Source organism: Exophiala aquamarina (assembly GCF_000709125.1).
Source record: "Exophiala aquamarina CBS 119918 chromosome Unknown aczIA-supercont1.23, whole genome shotgun sequence".
NCBI classification, from domain to species: Eukaryota; Fungi; Ascomycota; class Eurotiomycetes; order Chaetothyriales; family Herpotrichiellaceae; genus Exophiala; species Exophiala aquamarina.
This window is the reverse complement of record NW_013550565.1, coordinates 253,918-269,827: the sequence shown is the minus strand read 5'-3', so window position 1 is coordinate 269,827 and position 15,910 is coordinate 253,918. Positions and strand designations below refer to the sequence as shown.

Here is a 15,910-nt window from a genome sequence, read left to right as displayed (position 1 = left end):
CGGGCTTGGGTTGCACGTCGTCATGCAAGATATTTGGCTGGGCCTCAAAGTCTGACCACCAGAAGGCTGCCGGGTGCGCTTAAGCCATGAAAGACATTATCACGATTCTGTTCTATTGAGGTATGGATAATCAAGATTACTAATCTTTGTTGTTCTTCCTGAACTCTAGGTTGTCCAACGAGGAAGCGAGTGCGATGATCCTTTGAAGAGTTCCAATCCCGACCCCAACACTCATCATCCAGCTCATCACTACAATCTGCTGGGGCCAGACGAACATCAGTGTGAAGATCACACCAGACTCAAACCCCTCGATCAGCGCAGGTTTCATAGTTAGACTAGTCAACTCTCCTTCGGCCTTCTTTGCCGAAATCGCTGCCCAGTAGAAGAGGACGAAATTGTTGACATGGAAAGTGGCTTCAAGGATAGTGATGGCGAGGAAGCTTGAGAGATTAAACCATTTTACACCGTGGTCTGCGTACTGGCCATATGCGATGGATATGGGAATACATGAGTAGATGACGAAGTCGCTAAGGAGGTCGAAAAAACCACCTAAGTCAGTGGCCTGACGCCTTGCCCGCGCGAGAACACCGTCGAGGTTGTCGAGGAAGCGATTAAAGAGCCAGAAATAGACGGATGCGAATGCTAACCCCGGGATCATGGCACTCACACACGCGAGAACGCCAACGAGGAATGCGAGGAATGTGATATGGTTCGGGGAGACGAACTTGGGGACCAAGGGCACCAAGGAGAGAAGATAGGTGTCCTTTACCCTGCGGAGTGGGACGTCGAACATAATGTGACCTTTCGTCAGAGGCTGGTGTTCAAGATGGAGATGGGCACGTCTTTATCCGCTGCTTCCTTCTTTAGCAACGACAGGAAAGCGGAATGGTCGGCTGAGACGGAAGGTAGACTCTCGGAATCGATAAGGACCTTCAAGGCGCTCCCGTTAGGCGCTTGGCCAACAACCAGAGGATAACGGAGGCGGTTAGAGGAGACGAAATCGCGAAGCTACGAAAGATGGGTAGCAGGGTCAGCACTATCTCTTTTTCATTTTATCTTCATTTGCCAATAAAGGATGCCACTGAAGGGTTGCTCAACACTTACTTCGGAGGTCAGCTCGTCTCTATGCAATTGCTTGACTGTGGCACCACCAATCTGCTGTTTAGTTTGCTTCCACTTGGGCGACTCGTCTAACTTGAGCCCTCCGTGTGTTAGATCACAGGCGGCACATGGACTCTCTTTCGGCCCTACTGTCAACTTGCGGCAGGCATATGAGAGCTTGCCCAGGATCGAAGCGTCGGCGTTGTAGAGGATGTAAATATTACTCGTTTGTTGAGACATGACGCTTGAAGATAGAGCGGAAGACGGCAGACAGGATGTTGGGAGAAGGAGTCACGGTTGTCCAAAATCACAATGCACTGATGGATATTTGTCGAATACGGACAGACTTCAGCCGGGAAGCTCGGCGAATATTGCCTAGAATGTTGGCGTGGGCGTATTCGCTTATACCACTGGCTTAAAATAGAACCCATCTGGCGTACTCGTTCTCATTTGCGTATCCAAGTCCTAGCTTTTGAATTCAAACAATTCCTAATTCGCCAGGGAGTACATGCCCACTTTAGAGGGGTAAGAATGCGTATTCGTCCAGGCATCTCGGGACGTAACTTCACTAGCAAGGGTCGGCACGGCGTTCACACGCCGCATTGCCACCCTTGTTATCCGCAAAACTAACGTACTGGATTTCTTAAAAGGGCCCGCATTGCAATAAAATTCTACAAACCCAACGTTCTACAAGCGCACACTGGCTAGGACTATTCTCCCGACGAATCAATCATGAAAGGAGTGACAGTAGAGGAGACCGATGCCACTCAAAGAGCTTCGCTGAACGAAGCAAGCGGACCTGAGCATCACCTGGATAGACAGAATGCTCTATCATTTTTTCGCGTCTTTGTTGCGATGGCATTGCTTTTCCTCAACTACTTTCTGGCACAATACGATAAATTCGTTCTATCTTATTTCCAGGCTGAAGTCATAGAGTCTCTTTCCCTAACCTCGACACAATACAGCGTGTTGTCGGGCTATGCTACTGGCATCCTTTATGCACTTCTCGCACTTCCTGTAGCCTTCATCGCAGACTACACAAACCGTCGAGTATGGGTTCTTACTCTTGCAGCATTTTGGTGGAGTCTCTGCGTGCTCTTCCAAGGGTTAAGTCACAATTTCTGGCAGATATTACTTGCGAGAATCGGCATGGGCATTGGTCAGGCACCCGTGGAAGCACTCAGCATCAGTCTAATTAGTGATCTGGTGTCGATGGAGTGGCTATTCCTCTGTGAAAGGTGGGTTCAAGTCTTGCAGAATGAGCCACCGCCGTTGGCTATGTACTGATCGAACTCTCACAGCATCTTCTATGTCGGTGTCTACGTTGGCGAAGCCGTTAGCGGACAAATTGCTACAGCGTTTGATAGGACTCATACGCCTTGGAACAACGCACTGAAGGCAATTGGTATCGTCGGCATGGTAGTCGCGGTTGTTACCCGCCTTCTCTTGCGTGAGCCACGACGAAGGCGGCTCTTGGCGAGGCCATTGTATACCGAGAGTTCATCGGGGACAAATGTTGACAGCGATGCTACACTCGGAAGCAAACTCCGCCAAGCTAGGACTCAATTGTCGGCATCTGTCAAGCATGTTGTAATGATGAAATCATTTTGGATTCTGACTCTGGCTGCCGGAGCTCGACAATTCTCGGGGAATGTATTTGGTTGGTACATGCCGTCCTATTTGTCTTCCATATACGCATCACAAGATCAGCTTCTCTCGCGATATGGAATTATTGTCGGTGTCGTCGGCTCAGTCACTGTCGTTCTTGGAGGTGTAATCTGCGGTTATTTGAAGCGGCAGCCGACTGTTATACTCTATCTGACCGCCATCGGCGGCATCATCTCAAGCGCGTTTGTCATTTGCATGGTTTTCAGCCTGAAACTGGCGAATGGCCACGAGGAAGCGGGAGTTCGCATCTTGTATGGGGTGATGAGCGCAGCTTATCTCACCGCTGAACTTTGGCTGGGCGGGTTTGCTTCGCTCTTGGCTTTACTATTGCCAACAAGAACCAAAACCTTCTGCCTAGCGATCTATACCAGTGTCATCATCTTGATCTATTCGAGTGCTCCACAGATGATCGGTCTAGGATTGAGGAATTACAAACCAGGAAGTACGGCCTATTTGGAGAAGACGCGAGACATACTTGCCATTCTTATTCCTGTCGGGTATTGGGTCGCGGGAATCTGTTTTTTGTCGGCCATCCCTAAGGTGAAAGAGGACCTCGCTATGGGTCGAGCTGCGCAGGAATTTCAGCAGGACGAGGCCGTCAGCTTGCGAAGGAAAAATGCTTATTTGGCGTTTGTAACTCTCTTGGCGTCTTTAACGATTGCATTATTCATTACGAGTCTTACGGTCACTTAGAGGCAGCTTCCCGACGGCCTTCGCTGGATCAAGATCTAGTGGACAACCAAGGAGATAGTCAGTTCTATAGTAGCGCAAATCACACAAAATGGCCACACCCTCTGCATAGTACTAGCGCGGATATTACGTTTTTTGTCTCATAACGGAAAGGAGTCCTCAGGTGTACGAGTACGCAATGTGATTTTTCATGTCATTTCTTTTCTAATGACGCCTAGCCTCGGCGTACTAAGAATACCTTCGAAATACCTTGGCGTTATTTACAGTGCCATGGCCGGTCCCGAGTCGTATATATAGATTACGATAGCTTTCGTATCACGTAGAATGAGAACTTACTTTCTCACGTCCTTACGCGGTACGATCACAGCAGTACCGATAATCGGCACGTGGGATTGTTTCGTTCAAGTCAATGAACTTCTCTCACCCCATATTGTCTTTGACAGTCTCCCAAGTTTTGGTCCTGCTAGCAACTACTAAGACCAAACTGACGAAAAACCACCTTCGAATTTCTACTATCACTCACACGCACTAATGGCAACAACCCGAATTTCGGCTCTGGTAGATTCCAGAATCTGGTATTTGCAATTAGGCCTGGCAACTCTGATTCTCTCGGCTGTCTCCCATCCAGATTTGTTTCAGCCCGCCTTGTCCGCACTCTGGTCATCCCTCTACCAGTCGGCATTTTATCGTGCCTCGACTTTTGAGACATTCCTCACGGTCCTATCTTATGGCTTAATAGAGCCTAGGTATACTCGAAAATTCGCACACAGTCCTTCACTCCGTATTGACCTCCGTGAACGAGGCACCAGCAGATCGGCAAGCAGCGAAGGAGCCAACAATGCTACGACCAAGGGGAATTCCCCCCAGTTGCCTAAGATGAAACGACCATCCAAGCGCCTGGGGGAGATTTTTACCTACATCGCTCCACTTCTACTTCTCGATTTAACCCTGATTAAGAAGTTCTCTGGTGTTCCAGTGGAGGACATCAGGACAGCTGGCGGGTATTCTGCGGTTCCTTCGAAGTCCGTACATGATGATCTCCCATCGACCTCGTCCTGCTTGTCCGCGTTTAGCGGAGCGACTTCCCTTGAAGAAATGATACGACTGTTGATCGCAAGCAACGACAGAAATATCGATGCTTCCTTTCTCTTCGTCACCGTCCACAACTTCAGCTGGGCGTCCCCTGTCCAGTTAGTTCGCGCCTTGCCACACGAGCCACCGACCAGCCGTCGATTGGTCATTGAGGTCATATCCTCCTTCTTCATTTACGACACTCTTTTCTTCCTAGCCCACGTAGGATTTCACCGCATCTCGGCCCTACAGCCTTACCATCTTCCCCACCATACGCATCAAGAAATTCACCCACAAGTGACCAACAAACTCTCCATCACCGAACGCCTCTCCCTTGTCCTCCTGGCTAATTTTAGCCTCAACGTCATCGGCTCCCACGTCCTTAGCCGCACCATTTTCGTGCCGGTGTTTGTGTGGCTCCTGGTTGAGGCGCATTGTGGTATGGATTTACCACTAGGCTACGAAAAAATCTTGCCTAAGGGATGGGGATCAGGTGCGAAGGAGCATTCGAGACATCATCGGACGGGCCGTGGGAGTTATGCTCCCTTTTTTACATGGTGGGACATGGGTCTAAATTGGTTCGATGGGGTCCGGCTAAGTAAAAAAATCACGGTGAGATCGAGATCCTGAGCGGTTTAGACATTTGGCTTCTCAGAATTCACAGTCTCAGACAACATTTGCCTTTCTTTTGGATGATAAGGACCAAAACTTGGATCTATAATTGGAACACCCAAAAATCAGGATTGCATTCTCCCTGCGAGCTACTGTTCCAAATCTTGCTCACGGTCCGACCGACCAGACTGAATCTACTTTCTCCGCGGCCTCACCGTCTATTCAAAGCTATTCCCGAAGTGACCGAGCTCAGATAGCTTTTATTCGGATTATGCCCACGGTACTATCTCGATGGTAGGGGACTACGTATCAAACGACGCGTTTTTATTCCCGTTCAATACTTGTAAGCATGTTCGCAGATTGAGTCATTTCGATACATTTCTGTGTAGAGCCTATGCAGGCAAGTCTTTCCGTGGCAAATCCAATCTCGCATGATCATTCTACTCAGGAACACATTTGTAAGGTTCCCAGCACTGGGCTCACCCAGCCGATGACTGGGCGGGACAATTTCCAAGCCTCAACTAGATGTACCAAGGTACCACCGGATATCTGAAATTGCAACAAGTTCTGCCTGTCTTGCAATCACAACTGTTGGTTGTTTTTCTTGTCCTCTGATGAAGACAAAGATCGAGGAAATGGTCATGCCCACGAAAGCGGTAGAGATGAATCAGTTTTTAGTACTCGATCGGTGAAACTAAGCAGTAATCCTAAAAGATGATCAGCAAAAGCTGAACTAGTACAGTATTTTATCATCTCACCCATAACTTATTGTGAAGGACAAGGCATTGTGAACAACAAGGAAGTTCGACATAGCCTCACCACGGATGTCGTGAAAGTTGTCGACTAGGCAGTTGACGCTCAGTGTGACTCATAGTTGGAGTGACGCTGAGAACGCCCATGGCGAACACAAGACCGAACCAATGGATGTGACGCGTACCTCCCACATCCCATAATAATAGTGAAACTGGTACGAGGATTAATCACAGGACAAAAGGTCAAAGTTTATATTCTGCCTCCGTGATACCCTTATTGCCACGAGCCAGTTTGGTAACCAGCCGATCTCTCATCGGTCCTGTAAAAAGGGACCTTTGAATGTGTCAGAGCACAAGTCAATCAACTATGGACTTTTCTCACGTACCCAATAATATTCCAACAGTTGGCGCAAGATAAGAGACTCCGACTATTGAAGCACTGCAATTTCCTCTGGTCACCTCGCCCCAGAGTTTTCGACCAACTTGAAACGTACCTGAGGTTATACGAGTTCCCTAAAACAATGATTAGAGCCATTTCACAGAGGTCATAGAATTAGATCAGATAAGAGTCGTAGAGAAAGCTGCACATCTTCAGCCAGAGAAATCATTAAGTTTTCCGGAATTTACCCTGCATAGAATAATGAAGGCCAGCTGAGGAAGTACAGGATCCGGTATTAGCACATCCAGAAGAGCCTTGCAGGAAAGTTGAACCAGAGCCTCAATTTCCGAGTAGAAGCCTTCTGGGGGAAACCAATCGCGTCATGGTCGATATCAGACGCTCGAATCGTGATGAAACCATCACGGATACTTTTGGTGCCATCGATTGGTACCACGTCTGAGCTCGATTCTTGTGCTGTGTTTGACAAATACTCCAAAACCTCTGGCGGTGGGCTGCAGATATCGCTCGTGTCTTCTAGGAAGATAAATTTGAAGATGAACCTCGCGCTGATGATGGTTGGCCACCAGAACACTCACCTCCATCCTTGATCATCTGCGATAAATCCAGATACAAGAGGCACGAAAGAATTTGGCTCGATACCCAGCTCGACAAAACTGGTCGCATGGGACCACTTCACGGTCTTCCAGTCAGCATAAAGGTACAAAATTGTGCCAGGCTTTGATCATCTAAGACTAGGCTATACTAACAAATTTGCAATCTCTCTAGCGCTGTTTTCGTATTGAAGGGATCGATTCTATTTCTGGTTACGCAGCCTTCGCTGCTGACGGACCGTCCAAGACCAAGTCGACACTGGTAAAACTTCTTCAAGACAGTGGAGCTGTGCTATACCTCAAAACAAACGTACCTCGAACGAGGATGGTAAGAATATTTGGGGGCAACATGATGGAATAGACAGTTACGGAGGCATATCACCACGTCGCCGAAACAGTCAGTAATGTTTTCGGCCGAACACTGGTAAGCTGCTGCAAGATTGCTCGACATCTTGACACAAATCCTCAAACGTGCAGATCAACAACTGATGATAAAACAGAATCCTCACAAACCTTGCTTGGGCCCCGGAGGTAGCAGTGGGGGCGAAGGTGCATTGCTCCCAATGCGAGGTTCAGTCCTGGGATTTGGCACTGATATCGGAGGTTCGGTGCGTATCCCTGCCTTATGCTGCGGGCTATACGGTTTGAAACCAACTGTGGATCGAATACCATACTTTGGTCAGACGCCCTTTGTGAAATATGGGTACCAGCCCAACGTGAGCTACGCTATGGGGCCGTTAGCGCATTTTGCCCGGGACATACACTTTATCTTGAGGACCATCGTCGAGTCCAAGCCGTGGAAATACGATCATACAGCACTTTCAATGCCATGGACACCAAGCAGTCTCCAGAACCATTTAACAGTAGGTTGCATCATCGAAGATCCACTGTATCCAGTTGCGTCACCAGTGCTTCGAACGAGACAGGCCGCCATTGAGAAATTGCGCCACGCCGGGTTGGACATTGGCATACTGGGTGACGTCCCGTCATTTGAAGAAGCAGGAGACCTCACTTGGAGTTATTTTGACCTCGATAATACTCTAGTTCCTTACAAGGGCTGGCCTGGAGCGTCTGGCGAGCCATTGGTCAGTGCCGTTGAGAAGATGCATAGATCACATGTGAATCCCCGCAAAAACCGAACGCTTGAGCTCTTTCAGATGAATGTCAAGCGGTCCGCAATCCGGCGACGGTGTCAAACAGATACGCATAACTTGCTTCAATGGTAACACTGCTGATGTCGTCACAGTATCCTGCTTGCGTGATACCGTTAAGTACTGCTGACAAGCCAATTGACCACGCTGATTCCCGGCTGCCCTTTTGTGAGTCACCCTTTCCCACATCTACCACAACCAGATTTGTAAACTGATCCATCCCACCAGATGATCCCTAAATTGCTGATCAAGAGCCATGTTCGATCCAGGTAGTCGCCATGACAGGTGAGGATGAGAATTTGGTGGCAGCCGTGGACGTCATCTCTCAATCTTTAGCTAAAGAGATTTGACAATGATGCGGATTCGTTTCTGGGAGAAGGCCAAGGGGATGTGGTACGAAATTTGTCAATCCATGAGTTTCGAATTCGTCTTATTTGTCCATAGGTTTAGCTCACAAGGCATGGTAGCTTTTCAATACCAACCAGAACCATATATCTCATTGATCGACGGAGTTGTGCAGTGTCTGGCTATGCTGACAAGGCACCTCGAAAAGTAGAGGCAACTGTTATTTCACTGACTACGGCGTAGTACATTTGCAGGTTCACCGATCAGTTAGAAACATTGTGTACCTTCCACACCGATTCCAATCTTTGAAGCACGAAAACCCTTCTGAGCATCGTAGATGCGACCATCCCTGACGAGGATCGTTCCTAATGACGGCTATTTCTTCTGGACTGGCAGCAGCCAGTCCCAATATGTATGCTGGCCAAGAACCCATAAAGCATCGTGTCCACTGTTTGCTGAATTCGGGTAGGTTAAGGATTGCGACTCCGACTCGCACCTGCCGCCGATACTTGACCTCCTGGATGCTACCTGGACGTAGCTCGAGATTGGAAGTGGCCTTTGTCCAAAAATTGGTCCAGAATTACCGAGGCGGCGAGGATGTAGAGCGTCACTGTGAGCTGGTGTAAGGTTTTACCAGTTACCATTGCCTCTGGAGTCCCGCCCAACGTCCTCGGATCCCTGGCGCCAGCATGCTCCTGCCATTCGACCATTTCATTCCTGAAACGGGACACTTCCAGGTCTTGCGGCATTCGGTGCTGCCGGGTGAAATTCACCATTCTGTTGATGAACATTTGGAGTTGCAGCGGCATCCCCATACAGGTCTGTTGGCTTCTACCGTTGAGTCCTGGAAAGCCTGGTCCCGGATAATACATTCCGATTCTGACCAGAACTCCAGATCAGGTTTCGTATCGTACGAGTAGGGCGAGAGTGTTGATATACGGAAGCTCTGGTAGAGAGTGCTCTCCAATGCGATGCGGTTGAAAGGTTGATACGCCTTCCGTGTCGCCAGTCGTTGTCTGAGCAGCTGAATAGCTCCTGCGACGTGTTGTGGAACATCACTTTGTGTCCCAAATCCCCAAAACTAAGATGGCGACGGGTCAGTAGGATTCTAGGAGCAAGATCTGTTCGTGTTTACTGCGAACAAGGTCAACAAAGCACTCAACCTACCCCATGAATCTACAAATATATGACTGCAAGAATAAGTCCATCATCTGGACCAGGCTTCTGTGTCAAGGTATCTTTAACGGCGCGTGCAACTTCGTGGACCGCGGTGGAATAGTATTTGAGGGACAAGTGAAAAAAATCCTGGTTGCCAGTACTGGCAGACGGATGAGATGCGCCGTTAGCAAGGACAGCACTTCTCAGCCCGTCGAAACTGCTGCTGAGAACAATCAGCTTTGGCAGGAAAGCTTCAATGAAACCTGGATGTGCGCTCCGAAGGATCAGCGACGATTGCTGATCCACGAAAAAAATGTACAACTATCGCATCTTCTAGATTGTGGTGGTCATAAGGGCGTGTAGGTATGGCGTATTGAATTAAATGCTCCTGGCTTCTGCTAGAGATTTGTTTATCGTGGAGTTTGAGGCTGAGGTGGCTAACTCAGGACCTCGACTCACAGAGTTTCCTCTGTGAAATTGCCGAAAGCGTCTGTCGTAGAACTCATCGTTGACCGGCCATAAACAAGCGAAATTCGAGCGTGTGCAGTTCTGGCACAGTGACTTTTGTTCATCGCATTTGATACGACGCATTCTACCTTCAAAGACATAAGCAGTGCTGAGTAAAGCGTTGTAAGTAAGATCAGGAACTTACACGTCATGCATCCGGTCTTGGTACGCAAACGCGCCGATGAAGCCATTACTTAGCAGACAAGCTTGCCAAAAACACGTCGGTCCATTTACGCATGGGAACCGACACCGAGTCGGTTCAAATGTGACTCCCACTAGTCGCTAGAGAGAGCAAGAGGTAGAGGACTAACTTCAGGGTAGGAGTCTTCTCCACACCGACTAAGGAGAGAACGAAGATGGGTCAAGCAGTGGGGCACAAATTGTTGGATTGATCAATATTCGAGTCCAAAGCTGGAGTCAAAGAGTTCAATCATGTTCCCGTTTATTCTGAACACACGGTGGAATGTACCTCGATAGCATCGCATGGTCGTTGACGGAAGCTGGAACAGGGCCGAGATCCCCCAAGCGTCGTTTGTTCCCAGACATGATTGGTCATTTTGGCCGCAACTGTGGGTCTGCGTCAGTTCGTGCTCCTCCCTCGTGGTTTGTCGTCCACCGACTCAACGAGGCGTCCGATGAGGCGTATCCATGCTCTTCCGTCCCCACTAACTCGCGTTCCCAACAGGTCCTTGTGACAAGCCCTGGAAGTCCAGGTCCCGCTTTCCCTGCTTCAGCTTTGGGAGACAAGCCCTCGAACAGACTGATGCCCTTCACTTCGAGTGCGCCACTCCTCTTTCTGCTAGGGCGATCGCCGTACAACCTTCTGCCTGTATCTCTGGGTGCTGGATTTAGGCCAAATTACGCGCGCCTTGACAGCGAGGTGGAGGACTCCACGTGTGAGCCTCCGCTACAGGCGCACACGCTGCGCTGACACTCTTGCACATTGGATCCCTACCAAGTCCACGACAAATTCGCTTCTTGGGCTACTGAGGGGACAACACAATACCAAATACACGAATGAACGATTGGACTTCGGTTGTTCTTAACTAGATACTGGCAGGCTTGACAATATATTCCGAGGAAAGCTTTGGAAAACAGTCCATACCGCTCCCGAGTTTCAACTTCTCGCTGGCCAGGGCAGGTCGTTGGCTCCCTGCAGCTTTCATGCCATCGAGATCTACCCACGTCCATCAGATTTAGGGATCTCCCAGAAAAGACATCATTGGTAATACGACAGATCCGATATTCTTTAGACTCCACAAGAGTTCGGTCTACCGATTCGCCTTGGACTTATATCGCTCCGACCATAGCAACAGGGGTTTACACGGTGATGCGCATAAGTCTTTTGCTCGTACAATACAGGCTTTCAATGCGAAAATAAATAAGAGACCGAATCAGTCACGCACTGAATGATCAGCTATGTGGGCGAATTCTGTCATCTCCTCACTTTTTGGCCGCTGACAGGACAGTCTGGGCTGGCGGAATTCTCCTTGTGCTTATCATCCTGGCCACCAAAACCTCGATCCTCATATTCCCCCTGCGCATCTTTCCGTCACGCAAGTTTCATATCCGGGAAAAAGCCTCCCTCGGCTTCGTGATTCTGCCTTCAATCAGACTCATGGTTCTACTTTTCCCTCAGTGTTAGCTGGTCGCATACAACTTGGACAAAATCATTGACAATGGGAAATGTCTCAACATGAACGCCATCACCTGCGCTCATGGTAGCATCGACATTACCCAACACTTATTGATCCTTAACCTGCCACTTCCTTAATTGCTAGACCTTAAGCTGCGTTTGTACCAGAAGAACGGTGTCTTCATCATGTTTCAGCTTAGTATCCTGTAGGCCACAATTCTCCACAAAAATTTTCCATTGACACAAGATTCGCACTGGATGGATCACCTCGATTGTTCGCTTACGCTTCCTATTCCAATTCGGTGGGACCAGCTCAATGGACCCTTTGTGAAAGTTTTCTCAGCTGGCACCATCATCTGAAGTTCTGCAATTGTTGGTCTTCACGGCGTAGGGGATAATAGCGACGTGACTATCTGGACCTCTGCAGATTACAGTACCGCGATAATATGTAGCTGCCTTCCATCGATTCGAGCACTATACGAGACTCGCTGTAAGAAGGCGAGCACAGCTTTGACTTGGGGTTGGAAATCACGGGTCCCCTGACATTCCAGATCAAACGAGATGGCACCCTTACCGTCGTCGCTTGCCAATATTATAGGATGCCTCGGCTGACAATTGATCTCAAGCCGCAAAAATCCGGTGGGGTGGCAACTTCCCCAAAACTGGACAAGACCCTACCATCAACACCAATCTACCGCCTCAGCTGGGAAACGGCCCAAAGGGTTTCAATCGGGCATTCTTGCAGGTGGTAGCTCCTATGTAGATAGTATCCTACTCTAGGGACTGGTTTTACTGTCGAAGTGGTAGTAGGGGCTGTCTCGCCTTTCTATCTTAGCCGCATGGATACGACATCAAACTCTAAACAGCTCCACTACTGAAGCTAGCCTTTGCGATGAGCATGGTGACCCTTATGGTTATTTGCATGGCCATTATACTCGTCCTCGTTGTCGTTTATTAGCTCTAGCCAATCCTCAAACCCGTCTGTTTCTGGTCAATAAGCTCTCGTGGTACGACCGATCGCAAACTTACCCTCGAATAGATTCGCAAGCTTGTCATGGATGGCATCTTTGTCCTTTAGCCGCATTACTCTTTCCCACTTTTTCATCTCGAGGTCTGTTAACAGACACTGATCAAAATCGGTCTGCAAGCCGTCATGGTTAAGCTTCTCTCCTATGAACACAATTTCTTGACGTCTGTCACCCCATGGCTCTTGAAAATCAGCCATGATGTTTTGTCGAGTTGGCTCATCCTCTGGCCATTGAGCTTGAAAGCATTCATTAGTATTATGCGCATCAGGATAGTGCATACTCACAGTCTTCAAGAACACAGAACCAAGGACCTCCTCCCTGAAGTGTCAACATTGTACCGGCCTGTGACCATTCTCCGTGAAGACCAGGCCTAGTGGCAAGCCATACAAATCCTTTCGAGCGCAGTAGCCCCTTGAATACAGGATCATTGGCTTTGTTTGTTGAAGCAGTCTGCAAGAATTTTAGTACCAAAAGATCTCCCAAGAATATGAACTGGAGAAACTATGTACCTTTGGGTCGATGGACTTCGAGAAGTCGTCTTCCTCTTCAGCATCAGCCATTGAAATGTCTGACCAGGAATCGACATCTCCCATCTGTTTGCCTTGGTCTGAGCTGCTGCTAGAACTGCTGTCCAAAACATTGTCATCTTCGTCGCTGTCTTCTCCGTCTTCCACTGTCTCGTCATCTTCGTTTTCATCTTCGACCACGCCCTCCATCAGGACAAACTTGTCATGAATTAGTTGATACAACCGCTTCGGATGAAATGGGCGGCGGGCTTGGTAAACAAAGCTTGAGATGTCGTATCTGCAGTGTTAGCCATATGCTCACTCTGCATCGGGGTCACATACTCCTCGGTCTCTGGCGTGGGACCAATTTTTTTCTGCCCGTTGACATCCCTTATAGCCAGATCGTGCAGACTTTGAAGCCATCCCATCCCAGTGGCAGCTTTCTCAAAGTCATAGGACTGTGTGGCAACTACCTCACGGATGTCTACCTTGCAGAAGTTACTCTCAATGACTCTGGCAGTTGGGTTGAGCTGCTTCGTAATAGCCAGGATCCTTTCCTTTGCCTCTGGCGAGACAGCATCAGCCTTATTGATGATGATAGTTGTCGAGAACTCTCTTCACACAAATTAGCGATTTCACGGTACAGGTAGCTAGCTTGGATAATACATCTGATCGACCATGAGATCGGTAACGGTCCTCTCATCTTCAGGATCCATCTGGTCCTTCCCCCATCGTTCGGAAATGAAATCGGTGGTTGAGAAGTTGAGGAAGAAGTTGAACGCATCAATGACGGTGACCAATGTGTCCAGCTTTGCGATTTTCTGCAACCCCCCTAGTTCGGCTCTATGATATGCGATTAACTTGTACCATTTTAGTGAGCCCTAGGATGTACTCACATCTCTTGGAGAGTTTTCTGGTCATCCGCATTATCCATATTTCCCTCTTCTGCCACCTGGATCATGGCCTGTGTGAACTCTTCCGTAAATGTCTCGGCGACTTGCATGGGTTCGCTGATCCCCGTGCTTTCAATAATAACGTAGTCACATTCACCACTTCTTGCCAATCTTGCCAGTTCGTCCAGCAGATCGCCTCGGAGAGAACAGCAAATGCATCCATTCTCGAGCTGGATCAGCTTCTCACTCGTCTTTGAGACAACATGACGTCTAATTAGGGATGCGTCAATATTCAGAGCAGCCATATCATTCACAATGACTGCAATGCGGAGATCATGGTCGCGTGAGGTGAGAATGTGCTTGAGGAGGGTCGTCTTCCCACTGCCCTAGAAGAACAGACCACGCTTAGAATGAGTCCCTCAAAGTGCTGTTAGACATACCAAGAATCCTGACAATAGTGTTACCGGAATTGGCACCTTCGTTTTTGCTGCGGTTGATGTTTGCGCCGCCATTTGCACGTCCATACAATCCAGCTTACAGGGAAAGAGATGGTCCAGGGAGGATGGGGGGGGGAAAGGTTGTTCGCATTCTTTTCTACGGATTGAATACATAGTATAGACCCTAGTGTGACAACCATCCTGGATCTGGCGGCTGGATTCAGCCAATAGCAGTCCGTACATTATCGTTGGAGGATGTGAGGACCTTGGAGTCGTTGATTCTGATTTGCCAGTCCACGACTCGGTCGAGACTCAGGTCCTCAACAAGCATTAGAATTTGTGCTGTCAGAAAAGAGTGATCGGGTTTTCTTGTGTAACGGGGGATAAGCCGATTGAATCTCCAGGGCCAAAAAAGAGTCTGATTTCGTGAATTGCATCTCGGCAACGGAGGGCAGACCCAATTGGATGACGTATGGTGGAAGCCTAAGATGACAGTCCTGAGACGCTCGTATGGACCTTGATACCCTTGCGGCTGTTGTCTCCTGATTCGGTAATTCCACGACCTCGAGCGTAGTAGTGCTGTTTGAGGTGCGCTTTAGAGTTGTCTTAAAAGTGAAATGCACCGGGATACATCGTCTCTGTGGTCCTTGCAAATGTATATATATATCCCCAGTGTCACAAACTGGCGGCATATATGAACAATGTTGAGTATCCGAAGGGCTTGCTGTGTATCGATCTGTTGAGGTTCGAGGACCGCGTCAATGATATCAATGCCCGTGTCTGAACTCGCAAATTCATGCGGACGAGGGAGGGGGCATTTTTGTAACCTTATGCCGCTTCTCTTCAGAATCCACTATCCCGTACTCGCGACGGCTCTGGCAAATAATGCCCACATTTCCACAACTGTAGTGGCTTCGAAGAGCGACACGCAGTGCGGACGAGGCGAGCACTGGAGGTGAGTCAGTAGGCGATTCAGTGTTTACCGATGATCAAAGGGCACACATCCGCTCACGTGCTTTCGCGTTCGAATCTCGATGGGTTGATGGGCTATGGCTGGCTATGTACTCCGTACCATACGAGGGAAGCCCAGCCCAAGTCCCCAGCAATGCTCAAGCTTCCGGGGCTAGAAATAGGGTGGAATGCCTATTTCACGGGGCGGGAGAAGCCTATTCCGAGCCTATCTAGTCTTGGCAGCGAGCCGGAGCGCGAGTTGCTTCATACTGGGCGCACAGGTCTCTACACTCCGCCCTACATGTCACATAGTCCTTAGAGGTGGTAGTGGTGCCGCTCTTCCAGGAGGCCCAGAGACGGACAATCAGTTGGGGCCATTGCCATCAGACGCCGAACGGGATGCTCTTCGCCAAT

General features: G+C 48.9%; 6 protein-coding genes across 6 annotated transcripts; 3 read left to right on the top strand and 3 right to left on the bottom strand.

The window, feature by feature from the left end:
* Nucleotides 1-139: 139 nt before the first annotated feature.
* A1O9_12457 (uncharacterized protein) lies at nucleotides 140-793 on the bottom strand (the record flags this gene model as incomplete). Its single annotated transcript, XM_013398676.1, has 1 exon — nucleotides 140-793. One exon carries the CDS (start codon nucleotides 791-793, stop codon nucleotides 140-142), a length of 654 nt encoding a protein of 217 aa, XP_013254130.1.
* A 14-nt stretch (nucleotides 794-807) lies between these two features.
* A1O9_12456 (uncharacterized protein) lies at nucleotides 808-1,341 on the bottom strand (the record flags this gene model as incomplete). The annotated part of the gene is made up of 2 exons (XM_013398675.1): nucleotides 808-1,008; nucleotides 1,105-1,341. The coding sequence occupies 2 exons, from the start codon at nucleotides 1,339-1,341 to the stop codon at nucleotides 808-810; spliced, it is 438 nt and encodes a 145-aa protein (XP_013254129.1).
* Nucleotides 1,342-1,833: 492 nt separating this feature from the next.
* A1O9_12455 (uncharacterized protein) lies at nucleotides 1,834-3,462 on the top strand (the record flags this gene model as incomplete). The annotated part of the gene is made up of 2 exons (XM_013398674.1): nucleotides 1,834-2,339; nucleotides 2,403-3,462. The coding sequence occupies 2 exons, from the start codon at nucleotides 1,834-1,836 to the stop codon at nucleotides 3,460-3,462; spliced, it is 1,566 nt and encodes a 521-aa protein (XP_013254128.1).
* Nucleotides 3,463-4,038: 576 nt separating this feature from the next.
* Nucleotides 4,039-5,103, top strand: A1O9_12454 (uncharacterized protein; the record flags this gene model as incomplete). The annotated part of the gene is made up of 2 exons (XM_013398673.1): nucleotides 4,039-4,481; nucleotides 4,587-5,103. Coding segments are annotated over 2 exons (960 nt in total), but the record flags the coding sequence as incomplete, so codon positions are not given.
* A 2,344-nt stretch (nucleotides 5,104-7,447) lies between these two features.
* A1O9_12453 (uncharacterized protein) lies at nucleotides 7,448-8,110 on the top strand (the record flags this gene model as incomplete). Its single annotated transcript, XM_013398672.1, has 1 exon — nucleotides 7,448-8,110. The coding sequence occupies one exon, from the start codon at nucleotides 7,448-7,450 to the stop codon at nucleotides 8,108-8,110; it is 663 nt and encodes a 220-aa protein (XP_013254126.1).
* Nucleotides 8,111-12,672: 4,562 nt separating this feature from the next.
* On the bottom strand, nucleotides 12,673-14,620 carry A1O9_12452 (uncharacterized protein; the record flags this gene model as incomplete). The annotated part of the gene is made up of 7 exons (XM_013398671.1): nucleotides 12,673-12,944; nucleotides 12,994-13,159; nucleotides 13,219-13,513; nucleotides 13,558-13,830; nucleotides 13,882-14,058; nucleotides 14,112-14,494; nucleotides 14,549-14,620. The coding sequence occupies 7 exons, from the start codon at nucleotides 14,618-14,620 to the stop codon at nucleotides 12,673-12,675; spliced, it is 1,638 nt and encodes a 545-aa protein (XP_013254125.1).
* Nucleotides 14,621-15,910: the final 1,290 nt, after the last annotated feature.